Source organism: Rhagoletis pomonella, unplaced genomic scaffold (assembly GCF_013731165.1).
Source record: "Rhagoletis pomonella isolate Grant_MI unplaced genomic scaffold, Rhpom_1.0 Rhpom_scaffold_00001, whole genome shotgun sequence".
Taxonomy (NCBI): domain Eukaryota; kingdom Metazoa; phylum Arthropoda; class Insecta; order Diptera; family Tephritidae; genus Rhagoletis; species Rhagoletis pomonella.
This window is the reverse complement of record NW_023458555.1, coordinates 94,355,542-94,380,888: the sequence shown is the minus strand read 5'-3', so window position 1 is coordinate 94,380,888 and position 25,347 is coordinate 94,355,542. Positions and strand designations below refer to the sequence as shown.

General features: G+C 36.9%; 2 protein-coding genes across 2 annotated transcripts in view; one reads left to right on the top strand and one right to left on the bottom strand.

The window, feature by feature from the left end:
- LOC118734330 (titin-like) overlaps window positions 1-25,347 on the top strand; it is a gene marked incomplete in the record, with an annotated part of 912,470 nt that overhangs the window by 263,188 nt on the left and 623,935 nt on the right. The window contains 1 exon segment of the mRNA XM_036464054.1: window positions 22,433-22,562. Coding sequence (XP_036319947.1) covers window positions 22,433-22,562 — 130 coding nt within the window.
- On the bottom strand, window positions 477-1,876 carry LOC118748955. Its single transcript, XM_036483721.1, has 2 exons — window positions 1,387-1,876; window positions 477-1,291 (listed from the first exon to the last, which is right to left on the bottom strand). Exons 1-2 carry the CDS (start codon window positions 1,684-1,686, stop codon window positions 1,253-1,255), a joined length of 339 nt encoding a protein of 112 aa, XP_036339614.1. The 5' UTR covers window positions 1,687-1,876; the 3' UTR covers window positions 477-1,252.

Genomic DNA, 25,347 nt, shown 5'->3' with positions numbered 1-25,347 from the left:
CCCTTCCCATTCTATGAAGATATTCTCGGAAGTAACCATGACTGGTGAGGAATTGCATCAGGTAGAAATCGACTTCCCCATGCGCTCTGTTCAACCATGTTTTGAAGGTCGGCTATCAGGGTGTGCGTCCATCGACCTTTTGTTCTCGCGTTCCAGCTTTGTTCCAGCTTTGTTGCAGCTGCTCCACCTATCTCGCCACTGAGATTGTAAATCTCTTTTCGCTCGTAAGCAAGTAGCTCAATTGGCATGACGCCATTATTATTATTATTACCATTATTGTTATTACTGTAGGGTAAAGAAGGTTTTTTCCAACCCGCGATCCAAACCAAACGTTAGGGAAACGAATCTAACTTCGAAAATTGGGCTGTGCAATTAATTCGATACCAAATAGAACCAACTGAAAATCTTGCGAAGGTAAACACGGCGTCTTGGTGGTCAACAGTAGACTAATTTATTTAATGTTCTCAAACGTGCAATTCAGTGTAATAATTCAAGTTATATTAGGTAGTGAATGTATGTATGTATGTTAATATGTATGCACATACGAAGGAGTGATACAGCAAAATGACAAAATCTTGCTGTTGTATTAGCATATGTACATATGTAAGCATACATGCATGTGTATATACAAATTAGTTAGGAGGAATCATCAAAGTTAGGTTTTAGTATGTACATATATATGTCTGTTAGTACAATTGAGTGCATGCTCTTATATTACAAATACAAAATGCGACAGTTAAACGAATACATAATTGAATATGAAGTAAATAAGTATTTAGATGTTCTTGACCTACGCCAACTTGCAGGGTGTGTCGTTAGGTGACCCAACATCCCGGCCCCGTTGAAAGGACTTTCAAATTGGTAAAACTGCAATTTTGTGGATAGGGCGACGAATGATTCCCTGCGCGGTTCGTATGTCGACCACTCTAACTCGAGCATCTTTTCCAGGTATGACCTCTATAACACGTCGTGGGACCATTGTTTCCAAAAGACTTGCTTGATGGCGGTGATTTGAGTCCATTTGTCGACGAGGTTGATTTTGTTTGCTACTGCTCGCTCCGGTAGAGATTTTAAAGCACTCTCGGTTATGAAATGCCCTGGAGTCAACGCCTCGTAATTGCCGGGGTCAGATGAGAGTGGAGAGATAGGCCGCGAATTAAGAACAGTTTCTATTTCCACTAGTACCGTCGTCAGCTCGTCATACGTAAATCTGGCGTTCATGATGCTGCGATTTAGATGACTCTTGGCTGGTTTAACTGCGGCTTCCTAAATGCCGCCAAAATGAGGTGCTCTGGGGGGAATAAAATGAAAATTCACAAATTCATTAGTACAATAATTGGTGGTGACATTTTGGCTCTCTTTCTTGAAAAGGAACGCTTTCAATACCGCAAGTTTGCTGCAAGCGCCGACAAAGTTGGTTGCATTGTCGCAGAAGATGTCTGTTGGAAGGCCTCTCCTTCCAATCATTCGCTTTAGCGAAGCTAAAAATGCATCCGTGGTTAAGTCGGAGACGACTTCGATGTGCACTGCCTTTATAGCAAAGCACACGAAGATGGCGATGTAGGCTTTATAGGGAGCCTTGCCCTTAATGCGAAGGTAAACGCTAATCGGTCCGCAAAAATCGATGCCGCAGCGGGCGAACGGGCGCGATGGTGTCAAGCGTTTAACAGGCAGATTTCCCATCATGTGTTGGAGCAGTTTTGGCTTGTATCGAATGCAATGTATACATGATCTGACGATGCCTCTAGCAATATCACGTGCATTAATTACCCAAAACTGAAGACGAATTAAACCCACCAGCGCCTTCGGGCCGGGATGATAGTTTTTGATGTGTAGATGTCGAACGTTTCGCGTGACGAATTCACATTTATTTTTTTGTTTATTATTAATCAACTACAAACAGGATGTTTACAGACTATATGATAGTTAAATACAAAGACCTTATGACAAAAGCCTTACCAGTAGATTCTTAAAAGTAGACTTAGAGTATGAGAAATCAAAGTCTAAGGAAGAAGAATACGCATTAAACTGTGCTAACGTCCTCCTAAAAGGAGCATTCATCCCATAGACAGTTTTAGCTATACCCTCGAAAAACAATTCATTACGGCGGAGAATGCGTGAGGGAACATTAAAATTAATTTTCATGAGCAGGTACCGACAATCTATTGATCCCGCACAGATATCATAGATGAAACACATCGACAACATAGCACGCCTAGACTCTAAGCACATGAGGTTTATTAGTAAGCAACGAGAGCGATAGGACGGAATGGGATCTACAAAATTCATCGAGCGCAAACCAAAGCGCACAAAAGCTCGCTGAACAGACTCTAATCTATTAACATGGACTGCATGAAACGGTCTCCAAACAAAAACCGCGTATTCTAACCTGGACTGAACTACGGACGAATACAACAGTTTGAGAGTATAGGGATCAGAAAACTAAGAACAGTTTCGACGAATAAAGGCCAACTTAGCGAACGATTTAGAAAAAAAAAATAAATGATGTGAGTTGCGAAGTTGAGCTTGGAGTCAAAATAGACGCCCAGGTCCTTACATTCACTTATTATCTTTAGCGGCGAGTTTAAGATGCAGTAAGATGTTGGAACAATACTGAAAACTTTCGCATAAGAAGATTGCATCCATTTGAAAACCCCTTTGAAAGGTATCCAGACAATCCTCCGTAAAGGCAGCTAAATTAATTAAGGTAGATCTGCCCGGAACAAACCCATGTTGATTAGGACATATCATATGTTTGACGGCAAAGTATATTTTGTCCTTAACTATGCACTCAAACAGTTTAGAAACTGTGGTTAGTTTCGAAATTGGCCTATAATTCTCAATATCTTTTTTATTGCCGCTTTTAAGGATAGGCGTAATAAAAGTCAATTTGCAGTCATCAAGGAAGACTCCAGCAGCAAGTGACATGTTGAAAACAACTTTTAATTAGAACGACCGATAAGCCATCAACATCTGTATTAGTGGATGGCTTAAGCTGATTAATGCCATCAATGACATATTCGACAGTCAAATCTAATTTCCCGAAGTTGATGGAAGTATCTGAATTAAACAGGAGATGTTCAGGGACAAAGCCATGATCAGCTTGTCTGAAATAAAATTCGAAGAAAAAAATTTTGCAAACAGATTTGCAGCATCAGAGATGGAATTAGCTGAAACCCATTTAAGATGAACCGACGCAGGTATATTTGAGCAGTTTTTCTTAGCTTTTATGTAACTCCAAAAGGCCTTGGGGTTACATTTAATATTGCTTTCTATATTACGTATATAATTTCGATGCAAAGATTTGTTGAGTTTGTTGAATTTACCTCTCTAAGACACATACCGCTCACGAAAATTAACATCATTAGAATGCTTTTGCTTTTTATAAAACTTATTCTTCAAGTTCCCTAGTCGTTTGAGTTCTCTAGAGAACCACGGCCGCTTCGAAGGTTAAGCACTTAACATCGGGATGTGACTCAAGCAAGTGTCAACTATAATAGATTTAAAAATATCGTAACTGCCAGCTACATCCATATTTTCAAATTGCCGAGACCAATCCAGCGCAAACAAATTCTTTAATTCCACAAAATCACCAGTAGACTATGATGCGGATTGGAAGGCGAGATGTAACTGGCCGCATGCGAGAGCTTAAAATTAATATTAGAGCTAACAAATATTAAATCTAAAATTCGATTAGGTTCATTTAGAAAACCATTGATCTGTGACAATTCAACACATAGCAAGTTATCAATTACGTAAGCTTCGCATAAACTATTAACATTACATGGAGTGAGAAAATTATTATTATCCATAAAGCTCCAAGATATATTACCTAACCTGACGGTCACCAATTTTCTCGTGAAGTGTTAGGATATTGTCAATATGTGCCTTATATATGACATCCGAGCTGCCCGGCGGGATATAGGATACGCAAATATACAGCACACCACACGCACCTTGTAATTTTACGCAAAGTTGATCCAGCACGGAATTGGAACCCATAGCTCATAAAAAGAAGCACGAAGATAGCTGCGTGTAGCAATAAGCACACCACCACCCCTACTAACACTAGTTTTAGCAAAATCTCTATCCTTGCGAAAAACCTCAAAGAGACGGTAATAAAATAGGTTGCTTTTTGCAAGATCTGCCAATTCAAGTCGTCCGCCAACTTTCAACAGTTCAAAGACATGAGTAGACTCCAAGAAAGGGTTTAGATTACGTAGCATGCCATTTGTTGTTGACTCTTTCTGCAAAAGACGAATATCTCCAGAAAAATATTGTTGTTGCACGTTCCATACAATGCATAACAAAGCGCGGTACAGTTCATCAGCAGTGAGAGGCCCTTTTACGATTTTTATATTAGCTTTCTTGACCCTTGCGCAAAAACGGAGCATCCTTGCAACAATCCGGACTTCACGAGTGTGAGAACTGCACCTGTCAAGGATTTCGAGAAGGTAGTTATTAGTTACAGTAACCTTAAATACTGATTTTCGCTTTTCCGAATTTACTACGTCCATATCCAACTCGTCATTTGTTTGGTTAGGCCAGTTGCTTATATTTTCGTACAAAAACGCTGGACCAGTTAGCCAAATCGAGCCACCAAGTTCAAGCGCTGTGCTTCCTCGGGACACAATATCGGCTGGATTGCGTTTCATCGGTACATGTCTCCAATGAGCGTCCCTAGGCGAATCCTGTATTTCCGACACTCTGTTGCCAATGAAAGCTGAAAGCGTAACCGAATGCAGTTCGAGCCAGTGAAGGACGATTTGCGAATCTGTCCAAAGAAACGTATCGAAATTATAATTAGAAAACATGGGTTTAATTTTTGTAAAGAGTCGGGCAAGTAGTAGTGAACCGCAAAGCTCCAGCTTTGGTAGCGACTGTCGTTTGGTTGGGGCCACACGTGATTTTGCCGTGAGAAGGCGAACGCGAACTTTACCAGTATTGTCTACGATGCGTATATATATTCTGCAGCCATAAGCACGAATCGATGAATCACAAAATCCATGTATTTGCAACGACTGCATGTTAGCAGATAAAGAGTACCTTGGACCTTTAACGGAGGGAGATCCGAAAGGTTGTTGACAAAGGTTTGCCAAGCCGACTGGATGGTTTGTGGAACCGATTCGTCCCAGTCGAGTTTCAGCAACCACAGCTCTTGAAGCAAAATTTTAGCGGAAACGATCACTGGCGCTAGGAGGCCAAGTGGGTCGAAGAGCGATGATGCGATGGATAGTATTGTCCTTTTTGTAACACGACCGTTTAGTGGCTGCTTTGGTAGAAAAGAAAATAGAAAATTATCATGAATCTGATCCCATTTAAGACCAAGAGCACAGGTGATAGAGTTGTCGAGATTCAAATCCTTGTCAGTGTATTCTCCTCTGAAACGCTGGTGGTTAGAGTGCCATTTTGCCAGCTCTAGTCCACCTAATTTTAGTAATTCTGTTACCTCATATTTAATCCGTGATAGCTCTGCAAGCGAGTCAGCGCCACACAGCAAATCGTCAACGTAGAACGTTGACTTTACGACAGTTGACCCAACGACGAATTACGACACATATTGATCGGCTAGGTAATGTAGACTGCGTACTGCGAGGTATGGTGCAGTTGCCATTCCGAACGAGACTGTTTTGAGTTGAAATGTTTTAATGATGAGGCGAACTCCTCCACAAAATATACTGGAATCTGCAATGTTCCTCACTGACTAGCGCCTGCCGATACATTTTCACGATGTCTGCTGTAAGAGCGAAGCGATGTAAGCCGAAACGGAGCAACAGAATTACAAGCTCGCTTTGGATAGTAGGTCCGACTATTTGGATGTCGTTTATCGATTTCTGTGTAGTTGTTCGACACGATGCATCGAAGACAACTCTTAGCTTGGTTGTGCTATTCGGCTTCAAAACGCAGTGGTGGGGGATAAAGTATTGAGGTTCGTTTAATTTCGGGTTGGGCATTGCTTGCATATGGCCTAGGACTCTCATACTCATCCATGAACGACGTACTGTGTCCTGAGGATGGGGGACCGTTGTAACCTACGTTCTTGCGCGTTAAATCTTTGCAAGGCTGTAGTGTATGATTCACCTAAGCAGGCCGGATCGTCCTTGAACGGAATTTTGACTACCATCCGGCCATTAGCGCTCCGAGTAACGGTGTCATTATATAGCTTTTCGCAGCTATATTGCTCACAAGTCCACACGTCCGACTTTGTTGCAACTTCCTCAATCTGGAATAATTTTTCCAACCTTGAATCTATAGACTCCTTACAGGCAAGCAAACATTTGGTATTTATAGCATTACAGCTGGCACGATAGCACCCAGAAACGACCCATCCCAGCAGGGTTTTCTGTAAAATTGGTAAATTATTTCCGAGTTTTATTTGACTTGCAGAGAGTAGACTGAAAAAACTTTCTGTTCCCAAAATCAAGTAAATTTTTCTTGATTTATTAAATTGGTCGTCAGCCAACACAATGTTGGATGGAATGTCACTAGAGGATGTGTCTATTTCCGGTTCAGGCTGATAAGCAATGTGCGACGTGATGCAAAATGTGAGCGGTAGCTCGAATCCAGTTGCTTGCGACTTTATGTTGGGGGAAGTCTTATATTTAATATTAGTTGAAAACGTATCAATACTTTGTATCTCAATATTGTGTTTGCTGCGTGGAAGCATCTACTTCTGCGAAAGCTCGTCGGTAATGAAATTCACCTGTGAGCAGGAATCCAACAAAGCTCGGCCAAGACGATAATTTCCGGAAGCGTAGCGAACCAACGCCATAGCAGTGGCGAGAATAATGTTGTCCGACACTGAGTTGTTCATGTGTGTGTGAACGGCGGATGTCGATGTAGAGTTCGACGAATCTGGCATGGTCCCACGATGCAACAAACTATGGTGTTGACGAGAGCAAACTCTGCACTTATGTGTTGATGCGCAGTTCGATAATTGATGTCCTTTTGACAAGCAGTTGATGCAGAGGCCCATCTTCTTCGCATGGTCAAAGCGTTGCGCCACACTAAGAGCCTTGAAACGTTCGCAATTTTGTAATTTGTGGATATTGCTGGAACATACCGAACAAGACGAAATCGAGCAAGAAAAGGAATAACCCTTGTGTGAATTTTTTGCCTTTGTTGTTTTGGTGGAGGTTTGGTGTATGGGTCCAACGGCGTGGGCACTGTCAATTGAGAGGAGGTATTGGAAATGCCTCTCTAAAACTTTGGTGCAATCTTCCCAGCTCGGTAGCATTTTAAAGTCCAAAGACTCTTTCCACTTACGGTTGGTCTCCTCATCTGCCTTCTGCAAAATTAAGCAAGCTTCTCAACTGACCACCATTAGGCTTAGGAATAGGCGAGAGCTCAAATAACGAGATAATATTTTCTAAAAATATAAGATTTGGGTTATCATACCGAGCCTTAACTCTCCAAAGTCTTGGAATAATTTTCGTTGAAACCTTGAAACACGTCGATGCACAGTGGCCAATTTTTCGAAAAAGCTGGCCAAAAGTCGAAGCGTGGTACAATTGTAATCAAACCTTGTGTACTCGTCTTTATTCTGGTTGCTGGTTTTAAATTTCACCACATAATTTCGAAATTCAAAATGGCGTTTCCATATTGGCTGCTGTGTACACTTAAAATAATCAGATTTTTAGCAAAACTAAGGTAGTTAGTATAAAAGGTTCTGTTTGTTATATAATGTGATGTAGTGGTTAGCAATATACGCTATCATTCCGCAGGGCCTGGGTTCAAGCCCAGTTTCCGACCAACATCAAAAAATATGAAACAAACAAGTTTTTTGTAATCAAGTCGCCCTTTGGCAGGCAATGGCACACCCACCAAAATAAAATCATAAATTGTCGTCAGATGCCATTAAATTATTATCAACTGTTGTAAATGCGGACTTCCTGACATCATTTAAATTCTAAAAACATCCAATCTTTAGAACATCAAAATCTTGACAGAAATAATTTTTTACATAATTTAAATCTTTTTAACACAAAAAATTTAAGAACCGCGTATAAAAACTGACATCCTAACTACAGTGGCGGCTTGTGGCAGGTGGTTTTAACCAAGGTGGCTGGGAAAAAACTTCAATATATATGAAAAAGAAATTTAGACCGCCCATCTCGACCACTCTCGTAACTATTTTCCTAATCCATCATAATGAGTAAACAAAAAAATCATTCCGGTAATATCTACGTCTTACGTCAGTTTATAGATAGCTGGTTTATAGAAGATGGTTATGCATACGAATGTACCAGTTTTTTTTTTGGACTTTTGGCCAGGGTTTTCCAAAAATTAGCCACTGTGCGGCACTAATACCAGACCATGGATACAGTTGCGCAAATGGTTAAATTTCTCTATATTAGACAGGCTAAATTCACGGTCAATAATTCGTTTGAAGGACGTTATAAAATTTTGATATTCAGAGTACTTGCCGCTGAATGATGGGAGTTTAAGCTTGGGTAGCTTCGAGCTTGCCTGCATGACACACGTTGTTTCAGTCAGTGTGGCTTTGTGATCCTCGGAAAGTTTCGTTGTAATATACAGCTCTTCCAAGTCTGCCCGACCGCCATCATCAGAGTGCAGCCTTTCGATGTCCGTTTGTGTGGGTAGTACATCCTTGAAATACGATTCAAGAATACCGAATCGGCATTTGTACTCGGCTACTGAAAGTGCCTTACCACCAGGTCGTAGACTGGCCTCAACTATGTTTTTAATGCGAGAAATATTCTTTCTTATATTAGCCCGTTGTTGCTTGAGCTCTTCTAAAGACATTTTAGAAAAATTGGTTTTTAAGTTGCGAATTTAAATGAATTGTGAATGCGTTGCGAATTATATATGCGTTTGATTAAAATAGGTTTACTGGACTTACTATGTTACGGTGAGCAATAAACAACTTGTGCTAGTTAAACAACGCAGACGATTTTTAAGGAAACTCGATAAATACTTGCGTTTAGATTACCTTCGTTGCGACGAAAAATTGAGGAATGATAAATGGCAGAAAACCCCGTTCAAATGTTCGTTGGGTAGCAAAGAACCAAGTGAGCGTTGTGCGGGCAGATATAAACAAGTAAGAAAGTCTAAGTTCGGGCGGAGCCGAACATTAAATACCCGGCGCAAGTATTAAATATATGTTTTCCACCTTTCCGAAAGCTACCGCTACATGATAAGCCGGGGTGTATACATTTTAAGTAAATAAGCGTCCTTAAATTTCGAAATATTGAAATTTCAAGCATTTCTGAAATTTACCGTTATATGAAAGCGGCCTCAATTTTAGTCCGATTTTAACAATTTCCAACGGTTTGCTTTTATGTGGCAAGCACAATAACCATACCGAGCTTGGTACAAATTGCTAGAACGGTTAGCGAGATACATATATGTGATCACCAGTGGGCGGTGCTACGCCCATTTTCCAAAATGTTGTCATAAACGTATTTCTTGGTAAAGAATTGTTGCAACCATCAATTTTGAATAAATTAGCTTCAATATTTACTGATTTATCGAAGATTTTGTATTTCTCCAAATTACCGTTATATGGGATGTGGGCGTGGTTATTTTCCGATTTTAGAAATTTTCGGCCATTTGCTGGTATGCTGTACCAGGATCAACAACTGTGCCAAGTTTGAAAGAAATTGGTGTAGCGGTTACCAAGATATACACATGTAACCATAAGTGGGCGTGGCTACACGCATTTGCCAAAATTTTGTAATATTCTTATTTTTCGTCTAAAACTCATTGCAAATATTAATTTTGAGTGAATTATCTTTAGTAGTTACTAAAATATCGCAGTTTTCGTTTTTCTGAAAATTACCGTTATATGGGAGGTAGGCGTGGTTATTGTCCGATTTTGAAAATTTTCAGCCATTTAGTAAGCTGTACTAAGGCCAACAACTGTGCCAAGTTTGGAAGAAATTGGTGTAGCGGTTACCAAGATATACACATGTAACCATAAGTGGGCGTGGCTACGCCCATTTTCCAAAAATTTATAAAATTCATGTTTTCCGTCTGAAACTCATTGTAAGTATCAATTTTGAGTGAATTATCTTCAGTAGTTACTAAAATACCGCAGTGTTCGTATTTCTTAAAATTACCGTTATATGGGTGGTAGGCGTGGTTATTGTCCGATTTCACCCATTTTCAATACCATCCGTCCTACGCCCAAAAGAAGTTCACGTACCAAGTTTCGTTAGGATATCTCAATTTTTACTCGAGTTATCGTGTGCACAGACGGACGGACGGACGGACAGACAGTCACCGCTTAATCGATTTCTCTTTTCATTCTGATCATTTATGTATACATTTGTCTATATCTATCTCGATTCGTTTTGCCTGTTACAAACAACCGTTATGTGAACAAAGTTATAATACCCTTGTGCACAAGTGCGCTAGCGTAATGAGCGGTGGCGAAGCGAAGGTGTGCGAAAACGAAGGGCTAGCACACGCCAAAGAAATAGCAGCAACGACTAATGATAGCAGCGGCAGCAATACAATGCGTGATCAAATGAGAGCAAACGCGCGTCGGCGTATTTGCAAGTTAAAGTGTGTTTGCATTGTTTAACTTTGCGTTCAACATTTGCGTTCAACTCAGCGCAGGGTTGCACGAAAAAAAAGTTGAATGGCTAAAAATATCAAAATATGAAAAAATATCAAAATATTCGCCATAAAAAGGTGTTTGCATTGTTCAACTTTGCATTCAACTTTTGTTTGAATGGCCTTTCAACTAATCGCTTTCAACAAAGTTGGTCGCCAGCCAACATTTAGCCATTCAACTTTTTTTTTGTGCAACCCTGCGTTGAGTTGAACGCAATTGTTGAACGCAAAGTTGAATAATGCAAACACTGCTTTAGCGTGTTAGAACTTTGTAGAGGCAATTAATTAGCGAGCAGCGACGGCAGCGGAGCAAGTATGAGCAGAGCAGTGTTTGTGTAGCGACGAAGGCAGCAACGACAAGTGTTGACGGTGACAGCGGAGCAAGAGTGAAAATAAAGAGTGAACGCTCAGCGTTTGACCGAGCGGCGGTATCGCCGGCACCGTATTAGCAGAGTAGCGGGCGCAATGCAAAACCGAAAAGTGCAAAGCAGCGATGTGCATTTGTTTTAACTCCAACGGCAAAGTTGTACTGTTACTTGTACTTGATCCAAAGACCGTTCTCCGACCTTGGTAGCCATTGGTGAGGTCCTCCAGCGATCATGATGAAGTTGAGGTGCGCGAGCCAAATATGACCACCAAGAGCCAGACACGAAAAGTTATTTTTAGTATAGACGTGTTAAAACTCTGTTAGATTAAATTAATTTTAACACGATTAATTTCAACGTGAGCAATTATCTGATTTTAATGCACTGCCCCACGTTGGGCGCCAAAATGTAGGGTAAAGAAGGTTTTTTCCAACCCGCGATCCAAACCAAACGTTAGCGAAACGAATCTAACTTCGAAAATTGGGTTGTGCAATTAATTCGATAATCTTGCGAAGGTAAACACGGCGTCTTGGTGGTCAACCGTAGACTAATTTATTTAATGTTCTCAAGCGTGCAATTCAGTGTAATAATTCAAGTTATATTAGGTAGTGCATGTATGTATGAATGTTAATATGTATGCACATATGAAAGAGTGATACAGCAAAATGACAAAATCTCTCTGTTGTATTAGCATATGTACATATGTAAGCATACATGCGTGTGTATATAAAAATTAGTTAGGCGGAATCATCAAAGTTAGGTTTTAGTATGTACATGTATATGTCTGTTTGTACTATTGAGTGCATGCTCTTATATTACAAATATAAAATGCGACAGTTAAACGAGTACATAATTGAGTATGAAGTAAATAAGTATTTAGATGTTCTTGACCTACGCCAACTTGCAGGGTGTGTCGTTAGGTGACCCAACAATTACCATTATTAATAATAATATTATTACTACTATTATTATTATTATTAGTATTTTTTTTCTTTTCCGGCTCGCCTGTAGGGGAGTCGGATCGAGTTCGAGCTCTCTTTTGCGAGCCAGGGCCAGTTTTCTGCAGCTCGGAAAGGTGGATCCCTTCCGGCGCTGCTCTCGGAGGTAGCTTCGTATATTTACGTTCTCCTCGATTTGGGCCATACCCATTTTTATGTCCATGGACAAATTTTTCTGTTTGGAGACAGCACTCTGCACCTTCTTTAAGATGAGCCGAATCTGGGCCAATTGCTCATCTTCAGTGCTTTCGCAAGTTCCCAAGCTTGCGGTGGCAACAGCTGACGGTTGATGACGACCATCCCGGCTGCCGGGAGTTGTCGTTTGTAAATATGTACTCTTCTGCGCCACGTCGACGGCTTTTTCCGTGCTCGTGGTGCCGGATTTTGCCTGCTGAAGAGTTTGTGGCGGGGAGCGCCTAACTCTACTGCTCTTTCTGAATGCGCTGCATTCTTCCTCGAGAACATCTACATCCGTTATATTTGTATTTGTTGTTTGTTTGATCATTTCAGTTCTATTGGCTCTCCGCTTCAAGCCGCTATCTCCACAGGTAGCACGGTCGCTTTAAGTGTCCCGAAGTTCCCTTCTCTCAAAGGAGCAGGCCATCGCGATGGTTGTCACAAGTCCTTATTGGATATTGTGTTCAGAGCCAAGACAGCGCAAAACCAGGAGTAAATCTCAACTGGACCTTTGCGGCCAACTAAATGGCGACGTGTATTGAACGTACTTGAAGACCTGCCAGGGTTTTAACGAGACGGAGGCCATTGCAGCATTAGCCCACCAGCCATTTCTGTGAGATTTCACCCTCACATACTAAAGTGGTGGAATACTGCTCTCGCCAGCCCAATGTCTAATTAATCGTATACATGTTAAAGTATGGCATGAACAGGATCTAACTGGTCTAAATCCTGGGATGCTTTTTGGGAAGCGGATCTGTTCGCCCGGACAAAGGAGGTTCATAAAGCATTTCTGATCTTTTAAATCAGGCACTCGTCTCCTGCCGCTCTTGGTCTGGGACTGCTTATTTGTTATTCGCAGCTAACCCACCGAAGTAGACCGTTCACGATCCGCCCTGTGTGATCTCGGTAGGGTCCTGAGCTTAGCCCTTACCATATTGTAAACCATTAAAGCAGGCACATATTCAATTATACCAGACCTGCTAAATAATGACTAATAATCATAATGATTATTAATTAAAGGATTTTGGTTTGGTGATTAAATACCAATATTAGCACCTTTTTAATGATTAATAACACAGGTTTACAAAAAAAGCCTTATGCATATCAAACCAAAGCTATATATCCCTATATTATTCGACACGCTGAATGCGAATCCGAAGTCCGTTAGTCTCCGCCACGTCCAGGTTCGTGGTCAGTTGAAGGTCAAGTAGGGAAAAATTCATTGAGTAAACCTGAAAATTCATATAGATAAGGTTTTACATTCGCTGAACCCAAATCCGAGATCCGTTAACCTACATAATGTCAGCTTCGAGGTCATTTGAAGGTCAAATAGGACAGAAAATTTATTAAATAAAAATTAAAAAAAAAATGTTTTTGTTGTCACTGGAACCGAGTATGGAGGTCCCTTGATTCCTCAAGGTCATCTGGAGGTCATGCCAAGGTTATCCCAAGGTCAAATTCCGATGAATTTTATTGAATTTTCAGTTTTATTCAATGAATTTTTCCCTACATGACCTTCAAATGACCACGCACCTGACGTGATGGAGGCTAACGGACCTCGGATTCGCATTCAGCATGTCGAATAACATAGGGATATAGAGGTTTGGTTTAATATGCGTACACTTTTTTTTTTGTAAACCTGTGTAATCAATTAAAAGTTATTAATTAAGCCATTAATTTTAATTGCATCATTATTTTGTTATTTTTGATCATTATCAATTACTTTTGACTTTTTTTAATCACACGATTAATATGATTATTTGTTTAATTTCCATTATCAATCAACAAGCCAAACTATAGACAAAAATTAAGAGTATTTAATAACTGCATAACTTATTTATTTATTTTATTCTTATCCAAATCTCAAATTTTACGCGATGATTATTTCTTTTATAAAATTTTAAAAAGAAATGAAAATGAAAACTAAAGTATTTATTTTACTTTTCACTAAAATGTTTTTTTTTTTGGCATATTTAATATTATTAAAAACGTTAAAAATATAGTATTTATTGTACCTGAAAGCTTTTACTTTTAATAACAATTAATGAAAAATGCATTTAAATTTATGTTCGAAAGTTTAAAATATTTATGTATTTATATTTTCTTTTTAATTAATACTCAAAAAATTTAACACTAATTATTGGCAAATCTAAGACTGCTATATAAAAATGTGGAATATATTAAAGTGTACTTATTCAAAAGTTTTGTATTGTATATCCGTGAATTCATTTTATTTCTGGACTCCCAAAGTAGTGGTTTTGGTCCATAATTGGGCTAGTATTTTTCTGTATGTTTTGAACTGGTATATTTCTGACCGAATCCTGACAATTGCCATCTCGTAGGACATCCCCATGTTAAAAATACCAGTTGATTGCATGGGAAAAAAGAGATTTGGCTGACTAGTTGGGCATGCGGTTCATATTAGTTGTGAGGTAGTTTGCAACTAGTTCATTTGACTACAGGGTAAGTTTAAAGTCAAAGTTATGCTTTTCTTTCTTAAAGTTAACTATAATAAATAGCTTTAATATTTATGACAATACACATTTCGTTTTATTTATTTAGTCACGGCTAGAACATCGTCGCGTACATATGTCATGGATAATATGATACGAAACTCTCTCATTTCGCTTCTGAGAATGCCCCTAAACTCGTTTTACGACTTGGCAGCAAGTCAAGTTTAAAATGCACCGCTTAGAAATCAGGGGATTTATTTTACATGCAATCATAAAACAAGCGAAACTGCAGTGTTTATAATTAAAAATACTTTTACTCGTTACACTGTACAGCACTCGGCTGGGTATTGGACCAAAGCAACTTTTTTTAAGAGATTGAGTAGTAAATGAAAAAGTAATTTCTCCGTTTTTCCAAGTTAGCCTCCGAAATCGAGATATGGGCCTTCGAAGTTCGAATTTGGACCTTCGGTAAAAAATTATTTTTAATTATTGCATGTAAAGAGCAAAAAAAGTAAAAATACGGACGTGATCCGCCTTTTGCTCTTATTTAAATGGTATATAACTTTTTTTTTGAAAACTTATATTACGGGTCAAAGGTGAGACTTTAGAAAAATTAAAAACTTATTATTTCAGAAAATTTTGAACTGATTTTTAAAAGATTTATACCGTTGTAAAGGTGATTTGACCTCCTTTCTTGGGATACGAAAATTCGTATACTCCATACGTAAAAATTTGAGAAAAACACATTTCAAGGAAAAAATACCTTTTTTTTGTATAAAAAAAAAAATATTTTAAACAAAAAAATTACTAACCGAGTTTTAAAAAATTCATATCGGTGTAAAGCCGATTAAACCCTTTTTCTTCTGATATGCATACTTGTATACTTCGTGAATAAAAATTTGAGAAAAAACACTTAAAAGGAAAAAATAACTTTTTTTATCAAAAAATATTATAAACAAAAAAATTACTCACCAAGTTTTAAAAAATTGGCATCGTTGTTAAGGCGATTAAACCCCTTTTCGTCTAATATTCATATTTGTACACTTCGTATATACAAATTTTAGTAAAAACACTTAAAAGGAAAAAATACCCATTTTTTCTGATAAAAAGAAATTTTACAAAAAAATTACTAATTAGTAATAAACCTTCAAAAAATTGGTTTGGTCCAATACCCAAAAAAATAGTTGATTTTTCCGTACAGTGTTATTTATGAATTTTATGACACGCAAGCACAAAGCAGGTTTCTATTTTTTTTTGATTTTCGAGTGTTTTACTTAACCCTAGAACACACACCCGGGTACAAATGTATCCACTTTCAACTTTGAAGTGTTGTAACTTTTGAACCGCTATACCTCTATACCGCTAACTTCGGATCTAGGAAGATTATTTAGTTTTGAGTTCAAATTCAAAATTTGAACCAGATCGGACCATTGGTTCAGGAGCTACAGCCTTCCAAACACATTATATACGTAAACACACACCCGGGATACGTTTGTAGCCCAATAGTAAAAATCCTCATAATAATAAAAAAAAAAAACATTTTTTATATTATTTTTTTATTTGAAAAATTAAAAATATTCATTTCACACATTATATTATTGACTTTTATTATAAAAATTATAAAAATGCATCTTATATCTAAGGAAAATCATGGCAAATAGAGCAATTTGTTGATGTGACCGAATGTTCAAGACACATTAGCTTCTTACATTTGTCGCACAGCTTTCTGGTTTTTCTACGGCGTTTTTCCTCTTGTGCGTAACATAAATAGCAAGATCCGGACACAGGTTTTGGCGTGCGCGCTGCGGCAGATGTTGATGCTGCTGTTGACACCATTGATTCCACCGGTCGGTTGAAATATGCTTCAATAGCAATTTTAGTCGAAAAATTTCGCGTCACTTGACGATTTATGGCTCTGGCTTCAATAATGGGCATACACAATGCTTCAGCCAAGCTGCGCAGGATCTGCTTACGCTTGTTGTTTGTTCTCCAAGGCAACATAGGGTTATTCAAATCGTAGACAATGTAGGCTGCAAGAGCTGTAATGTCCAACATGTTGAAGAACATCGCTAGTGGCCATCGTTTTGTTTGTCTTTGTGTTGGATATTCCGCAAACATTTGGTCCATTCGATCAACACCACCTTTGGTACGATTATAATATTCAATTATTTCAGGTTTCCCACTGTCAGCTATTTCAGCATTATTATGCATGGTCGAAAGCAAAATTACTGCTTTATTTTTTTTGGGAACATAAGAGCACATTGTCACATTATTTTTGAAGCCAAATGTCGTTGAACCAATTGTCCTGTTTTTGTTCTGCTTCATTTCTTGAGGAATATATGATTTGTTTTTGCGCAAAGTTCCAACGATCGTGAGTTTCCAGGTGAGAAGCAGTTCTGCAACTGGCAAGGTCGTAAACAAATGGTCCATTGTAATGTTTCGGCCACTTCCTTGGTATTTGGCAGACAAATCCTTCACCACTCGTTCGCCTTGGTTCGTTTCCCTACCAGTTTCTGCTTGGCCAGTATATATTTGTCCATGCAGTGGATATGCATTTGTGGCATCGCAAATCCACCAAACCTTGATACCATATTTAGCAGGTTTTGACGGTATGTACTGCGTAAACCGTGTGCGTCCACGGTAAGGAAATAATTGTTCATCAATCGTCAAGCATGAGCTGGGCTTGTAATTTGCAGCAAGATTATTGTTCATCATCGTCCACAACTCACTGATCGGTGTTGCTTTATCAGTTAGTAAGCGTGTAAAGGATAGTTTTTGACGCTCCATAAATCTCGAACATGTTCTCCATTGCTATGGTTCGCACCAGTCATAATAAGTATGCCAAAAAATGCATACGGCTCTGTTATTGACACAGGCGTCCATGACTTAGGAGTTGTGTTTGGATGCGCATTGTTGTAAGCATTATAAGTTTCTTTTGCTAACTTATTTGTGTGGCGCATAATTATATCAGCCATTTCAACGTTCATGAAACGTTTGAATGTTTGCTCTATTGACAACATTTCAGTGCATCTAGCTGGTCCAGAACGTTCTCTTATAATATTTTGTCTGAGTACCTGACGACTTACATTTGGTTCTTTCATCCACTCAGTACCATCACGTGCAACAAATTTTTCGGCACTAGCAGGTAATTCATTATTTTCTTCTACTTCTTCTTCTTCATCGTCTTCTTCATCATCCTCATAGTCCGCATAATCAGGTAATACTTCTGCGGCACTTTGCGAAACTTCAGCATCGTCATCAGCAATTTCAATGTCATTGATTTGAATTTCTTCTTCATCTTCTGAGTCAAAGTCATAGGGAGCGTCATCGTCACAAATTTCATCAAATAAAGATTGTATATATGATTCTCGCTGTTCCTCAGTTAGCCTGCATAATAAAAAAAAATTAGTATATGTTTACATTGTTGCTTATTTTACATTTTTTACCTTCTATATGCTGCACTTGATAAATATTCGTTTCTTCTTGAAGTCATTTCGTATCCAGTTATTTATAGTTTCAGTTATATTTATTTTCACTTATATTTTCACTTCTTACACTTTTGAGCACCAAAACAATAATGAAAATATCAACAGGCAGCATTTATAACAACAACAACTGTGAAAACAACCCTTGCAGCTGCATATAAAATACAAAAACCAGTTATACCAGTGTATTTGCTACCTACGTACCCATACCTTGCGCGACCTTTTTGCACATATCTTTTGAACCAGGTAGAATATTTCAATGAAATAAAAACCAAAATGTGTATTCGTTGTTACTCTACAAGTATATTATTATAAATTATATTATTTTGTTTTGCATTTATCAGGACAACAACAAAAACAAAAATCCACTGTTGCATGTCCTGACTTTATTTGCCCATATCGCTGGAACCAGTAGGAGTATTCGAATGAAACAAAAGACAAAATACTTGTTATATATTAAAATATACATTTAAAAAAAAAAATCATAGAAATCGGTTGAATAAGCATTAAAAAAACCGCAAAATAAGGTCCCGGGTACAAACGTATCCCGGGTGTGTGTTTACGTGGTATTTTCTGGGTGTGTTTTCTAGGGTTAATAAAAGCAAATCTCCTACAATTTCTTAATAAATACCCATACATGTATTTCGTAGCAGTGGCACTATTGGAAGGTGTTATGAAAAAATAAAATAAAATAAAACTTTTTAATACACAACGCTTTTATAAATGGACTAAAATGTAGAAAATAATATTTCTCAGTCCCCCAAATTTTTTTTTATAACTTTTGATTTTAAAATTTTAGCAAAAGTCATATAATGACAATGACAATGAACTACATTGAAAACGAAAAACGTGGAGCGCATGCAGCACACTGCATTCGATTTCATTGACAATAGTCAAACTACATAACATTCTACAGCGAAAGTACAAATTTGAAATCGATTTTAAGCTTTCGTTATTCATATGCCCACATACATACATATGTTACTTTTCATATCAATTCAAGTGTATTACATGCGCCCCACGCTTTTCATTTTCAATGTCATTAATTGTTTATAATGACTTTTGCTAAAATTTCAAAATCAAAAGTTATCAAAACAAATTCTGTGGGATTGAGAAATATTATTTTCTACTTATTAGTCCATTTATAAAAGCGTTGTATATTAAAAAGTTTTTTATTTTATTTTATTTATTTTCTACTTTTTAGTCTTGTCTGTACAAAATTTTGCAGTAGATATTAAAATAATTCAACTTGCAGTGCAAGAGAACAGACGACTATGCAAGCAAAATGTTGTTTGCTCACATTTAGTATAAACATACGTGTCGTCCATTTCTCTTGTGACGTATATAAATAGTGCATATATTTAGGCGCAATATTTAACTTCTTCTGGCGTGTCGACCTCAAGAGTTTGATATCTAGACTAGGTTGATATCTAGAATTTTCCATAAATAGCTTTGCTACATTTATAGTAGGTGCATTCTTTTGAAATACACGCAAAGCAAGAACACAAATTAGGCTATTTATCCGAGCTCAGCCAGGTCGGTTAAAAAACACGCGACCTGAAGGGTAGTGTTGGTAAGAGAAAAAACTGCTCTATTGTGAATTGTTAATGGGAAAGTGGAGAGGGAAATTGTTGCTTCCTTTTATACGTGACTTATATTTTAAAAGAGTATATATATTACGCAAATACCTCGCATAATTACTCACTTAAATTGGTTTTTGTATCTAAATCCCGTTAAACTAATCACATCTTCTTGCCAGCTACCAACAGGGTTGCTTAAGTAGCTAAAAGGAAATTTTACCCGAGTTGAGTGTTCTTTTGTCACTCGCTTACAAAAAAATGCAGCTAGTATAAATGGTGGTCTGGACATACAACATTCAAAGCGGACTGGACATACAACATTGTTAGCTGATAAAGGCGTTGTAAAATAATATATCTCATAATCCCATAGAATTTATTTTGATAACTTTTGATTTTGAAATTTTAGCAAAAGTCATTATAAACAATTTATGAGATTGAAAACGAAAAACGTGGAGCGTATTCACATACGCCTAATTCACAAAATAAGTTTTCTTAACAATCGGAGAGGTTATAAAGTAATATTAATGTATTGTTAAGTAATATGTCATACTTCAATAATACGGACCCTTGATCTAGAAACAAAAAAAGTGGGCGTGGCCCGCCCCCTATTCCGGATTTTAACGGCATATTTTTTTTTTAGCAAATTGACAGGGGCGGTAAGGTGGCCTAAACGTCGAATTTCCAACATTTCCAAAAGCTTATATTTTGAAAACTATTGAACTGATTTTCAAAAATATATAAAATATGGACACAGTTGGAAAGGTAATTGAAAGGCAGGATTTTTTTTTAATTTTCTATGTTTCTACCTACATATGTATATATGTAACTAATTGTATAACATATAGGAGCTTTTGTACATGAATCGAATTTTTTTTGTTACTTTGATTTTTCGTATAATTTTTTGATTTATTTAAAAATTATATTTTTATGTTTCTTGCTATGTATAAATGTAATTAATGGGAGCATAAATCGTATTTTTTTTGTAACTAATTTTTTGATTTGTCTAATCAAAATGAAATAATATTTTTATGTTTGTATCCATGCAACTAAATTCACGAGCAAGAGCAGAGCACGTTGAGATAGAAAAAAGAAAACGTGGGCGTGGCCCGCCCCTTTTTCCTGATTTTAATGGAATATATTGTTTGGTAGGGGGAGGTTAAAGTAGAATTTTAAATATTTTTAAAAGGTTTTATTTCAAAAATTAAATATGGTTGGAAAGGTAATTTCATTTAATATGCATACCTGTACATATAATGTATACATGTTTCGAGAAAAACCAAAAAAACTAAACTATGGCCACTTTTTAATGAAAATGTATGGTTTTCTTAAAAAAAAATACGTAATTATCTATATTAAGAGATATAGTATTCAGAAAATAAAGATTTTTTTGTACTTTCTCTGATAAAAATATCTTTTAATATAGCCAGTTACGTATTTTTTTTTACGAAAACCATACATTTTCATTAAAAAATGGCCTTAATTTCGTTTCGTTGGTTTTTCTCGAAATATGTACACATTATATGTACAGATATGCATATAAATTGATCATAATCAACAATTTAAAAATTTTTTCAATAGGCTCAATAATTTTTGAACGAAACCCTTTTAAACATATTTAAAATTCCATTTTAACCTCCCCTAGCACCCCCTTAATAATGTGCGAATTTTTTATACCGGAAGAAGGTGGACCACTTTTTCTTTTATTTTTTAGCTGAACGGGCGATATTTTTTACTTATGCCCTAATAGCATAACATTAGAGATCTTTTGCACATAAATTATATTTTTTTTTTGTTAAACTGACTGAATAAATATTATATTAAACAAATCTTTAAACTGCATAAATAAAAATTCCTCTTCTATAAAAACAGTGTATTTCTTTTACATCATTGGCAACACTGTACAAGTATTTCAATGAGAGTATTTGGATTCTATTTCGTTCCGCTCCGCTTACGTTTGAGAAAAAGTTGAGAATTCAATATTTCTCAATTTGAAAATAAAGGAAAATTCCACATTAAAAAAGTGCCTTTTAGTTTGAGAACGCTATCAACGGTTTTTTGAGATGCATTTGAGAATTAACGTTTGAGATTTGAGAAAAGGATTGCTTTTCGAATGCATCTCAAACTGAGATTTAACAAAAAGGTTTATTGGGATATTATCCATGCATATGTGTCGCTACTCGCTTGAGTGCTGACCCCATGCGACCACAAACGTAATATTTTTTGGGGGAGGTAAGTTGTTAAAATTTTTTTTGAATTATAAGTCCAAGTTTGAGAGAAGGAGATTCGTGTTAATATTTATATTGTCTGATACCTCAGAATATGTTTGACTCAAATATATCAAAAATCTGCGTAACCTGACAAAACAAATTGTTCCCCTCGTTTTCGTTTTCGGGGATTTGGGTCATATGCTTTTAACATATATATGTGCTCGTAATTTTTTAGTCCCGGGCCCGAGTTTTCTCTCGATGGCCCTGAGTACATGTGCACATATATTATAAATTCTCACTGACGGGTTTATTCTGCACTGATAACAAAGATTTTGTAGCCTTATAAGGTGTTAACCGCGGTATTGCCTCGTGAAATTTGCATTTTCATTTGCATTTATACCAAAATCAATGGCTGCATACTCAGATACAAATATATCTGGAATCACGGTTACTACAAGAAGCTAAATTTTTGGCATTAAGTTCGCCTGCTATAAAATTATGTGGGACGTGCAGAATATGCCTGCAAATCGGTAAAATATGTAAATTATTTTGCATTCCTTTTAAATCTTCTAATCTCATCTTTCAGTTCCATTTTATCAAATAGAAGCAGTTGTTGGTGAAACAGTACACTTACCATGTGATACAACTACTAATTCTGCCGATGAAGCCAACTTGATACTTTGGTATCGGGAGGATAAAGGAACTCCCATATACAGGTAAAGAAAGTAACATGTGTGTGTATATCTTATAAAAACCTTTAAAAAGTATTTTTATATAATTATTTCAGTGCCCTAGAATACTAGTTTTCTTTTTTCCTAAGAATATTTCGAATGAAAGGCTACATTCTTTCCGTTATTTTCTTGCTTGACACTTTTGGTTAAAAATTTAACCGTCTAGCTGCTATTGTAAATAAATTTACTGGGAACCAGTTCAAAATGAGAGCAAAGAGCCATTATGGTACATGTTAAAACAACATTTCCTGTCGTTGCTGTAACTTATCAGATATATCTTCTGTGCAACTGACAAGCACTGTGTGGGACCAGAATTATAGCTCAGTTATGCATACTTAGCGTTGCATAAAAGTTGTCACATAGGGAATCTGCTAAATGGGCTTTACGTATAAGCGGTTACCCAGCGCATAGAAATTAACATGAAGAATTCTGTTGGGTTTTGATTTTTACGTAAAAATGGTATAGCAGTGCAAAGTATGCATAATGGTGCATTTAAACGGTATGAAGCCATATGAACAGTTGATATGCTACAAGTAATTTTTAGCAAAAAAAAACCGACTTCAACTCTCATATAAAATATATATATATATATATATATATATCTCATGATCTACTGATCAGATCTTAACCAGATTAGTATGAGACCACCTCTGAGGCATTGCCTTTCCGATTCAAAAAGAAATATCGGTTGACGTGGTCCAAAGTTATGCGGTAACATACATAAAAAATAAAAAATATTCCGACGAACTGATAACCTCCTCCTTTTTTGGAAGTCGGTTAAAAATTGAGGGACTACATGTTCTAGTGAGGATTCAATGGTATCGAGTGGTATGCACATAATACATTTTTTCATATTAAAAATTATGCGGAGATACTGTAAACATATTGTTGTACTACTGTCAAGCATATGAAATTTTAGCAAGTTTAATCTTCATACATCTTTTCATGAGAAGTTTAACAGATGCAGGGATACCAATGAGGTTGTTTCCCGTTTTGATGCTTTTTAGTACAAAAAACCGCCTAAAAAGAGGAAAGTGGCAACTGTGACATTCAAGTTTTCACATCCATGTCAAACAAACAAATTCAAAACAAAGAAATTGTTTGTGCTAGAATTTTTATATAGAAGCAACTCACGTATGGTAGACAATAAAAATACAAAGCAGTATGATAAGAAACTAAAAAGCAAGACATTACACAAAGTTTTAATGAGCTTTTTATCACATTTTAGTAAAAATAGGCTGGCAAGCTGGCAAAGAAATGTGTATATTTTGTTATTAACAAAAAAGACTTGCCCTATATATAAGTCAAAACTATAGAAGGCATGTATCAAAGCGAATTAATATAAGGTGATAGCAGGAGTACAAAAACAAAAATTTACATGTATTTTGTTTTTGCTTTGGCAGCATAAACTGTTAAAATCTGTAAGAGTGTGTGTAGAAATTCAAACAAGCCGTGCGGCGAAACACATAAACAAAATCAGCTGAGCTAGTAACATCACCTTATATAAATTCGCCTTGGGATGTATACTGCTCCCTTTAAATTTTTCATACAGTTGATGTTTCTTTTTGGCTTTTACAAAATGCAGGGATACCACTTTTATCATAAAATGTTCAGAGAATTAACAAAAAAAAACTAAAATGGTATGATCTCATGTTTCTTTCAAACCGAATGCATATGGTGGCGGTTCCGGTAAAGGCGAATTGTATTTTTGCGAACTCGTTTTTAAAGTATTTGCATACATTAGCTCTGATCCAGTACTCCATGAACTTACAGGATTTTACACGAACTTGCAGGAAGTTGCAGGAAAAATGTTCCCGTACTTCAAAATCCTGTAAATGAGAGCCATTTTTGGAGAGTTGTGTAGAGAATGAAGTTGCAAGATTTTACCCGAACTTTTTCTTCTGGTAAAATCATGAAAAGTTTCAAGAAATCACTGGTTGACGTTTTTACTGGAAAAATGTTTTTTTTTGTTCCCGTACTTTTTGTTGTTACTCACTTTTTACTCTCACTTCAGATAGTAATTTTGCTGTTTGACAGTTTTACAGGATTTTTCACGAAAAGTATTGGATCAGAGCTATTGGTTAATTGGCTTGTCAAAACCACAACATTCCAAATGTCGGCATTTCACTGTCAAAGCGATGTCTTGAGAATTCGCGCGAATAGAATTCGCTCTTACCGAAACCACCGCCCAAGTCCGCATTGGCATTATTTCTCATTCTTTTGGTTAGCGCTGTAACCGTTTAAGAATTATTCGCCGAATCTAATAAAGCCCGCCAGTCGTAGGTGTTCTGAAACCCCTCCTCCCCCCTCCCCCTCCCCCAGACTTTCATGCAAATCAGTTCAGTCATTTCCGCGTATTAATTCACTAATTTTTTTCAACGGGTCGCAACTCTTAAAAAAATTTAGCCTATTTTCCGCTGTAGGTCATAGCTATCTGTTTGCAAAATTTCACGCAAATCAGTTCAGTCATTTCCGCGTATTAATATAATTACTCCTTTTTAACATGTGGCAACTCCTAAAAAATTTTCCTACGTAGGTCATAAGCTGTCTGTGTGCAAAATTTCATGCAAATCCGTTCAGTCGTTTCCGCGTATTAAATTAATTTACCTTTTTTGACGGGTGGCAACTCTTGTCCAATCTGCGCCATAAGCTTTCTGTGTACAAATCCGTTCAGTTGTTTCCGCGGGATGGTTTCCCAAACATCCAAACATACAAACTTTCACATCTATATCTATATCTATATCTATATCTATATCTATATCTATATCTA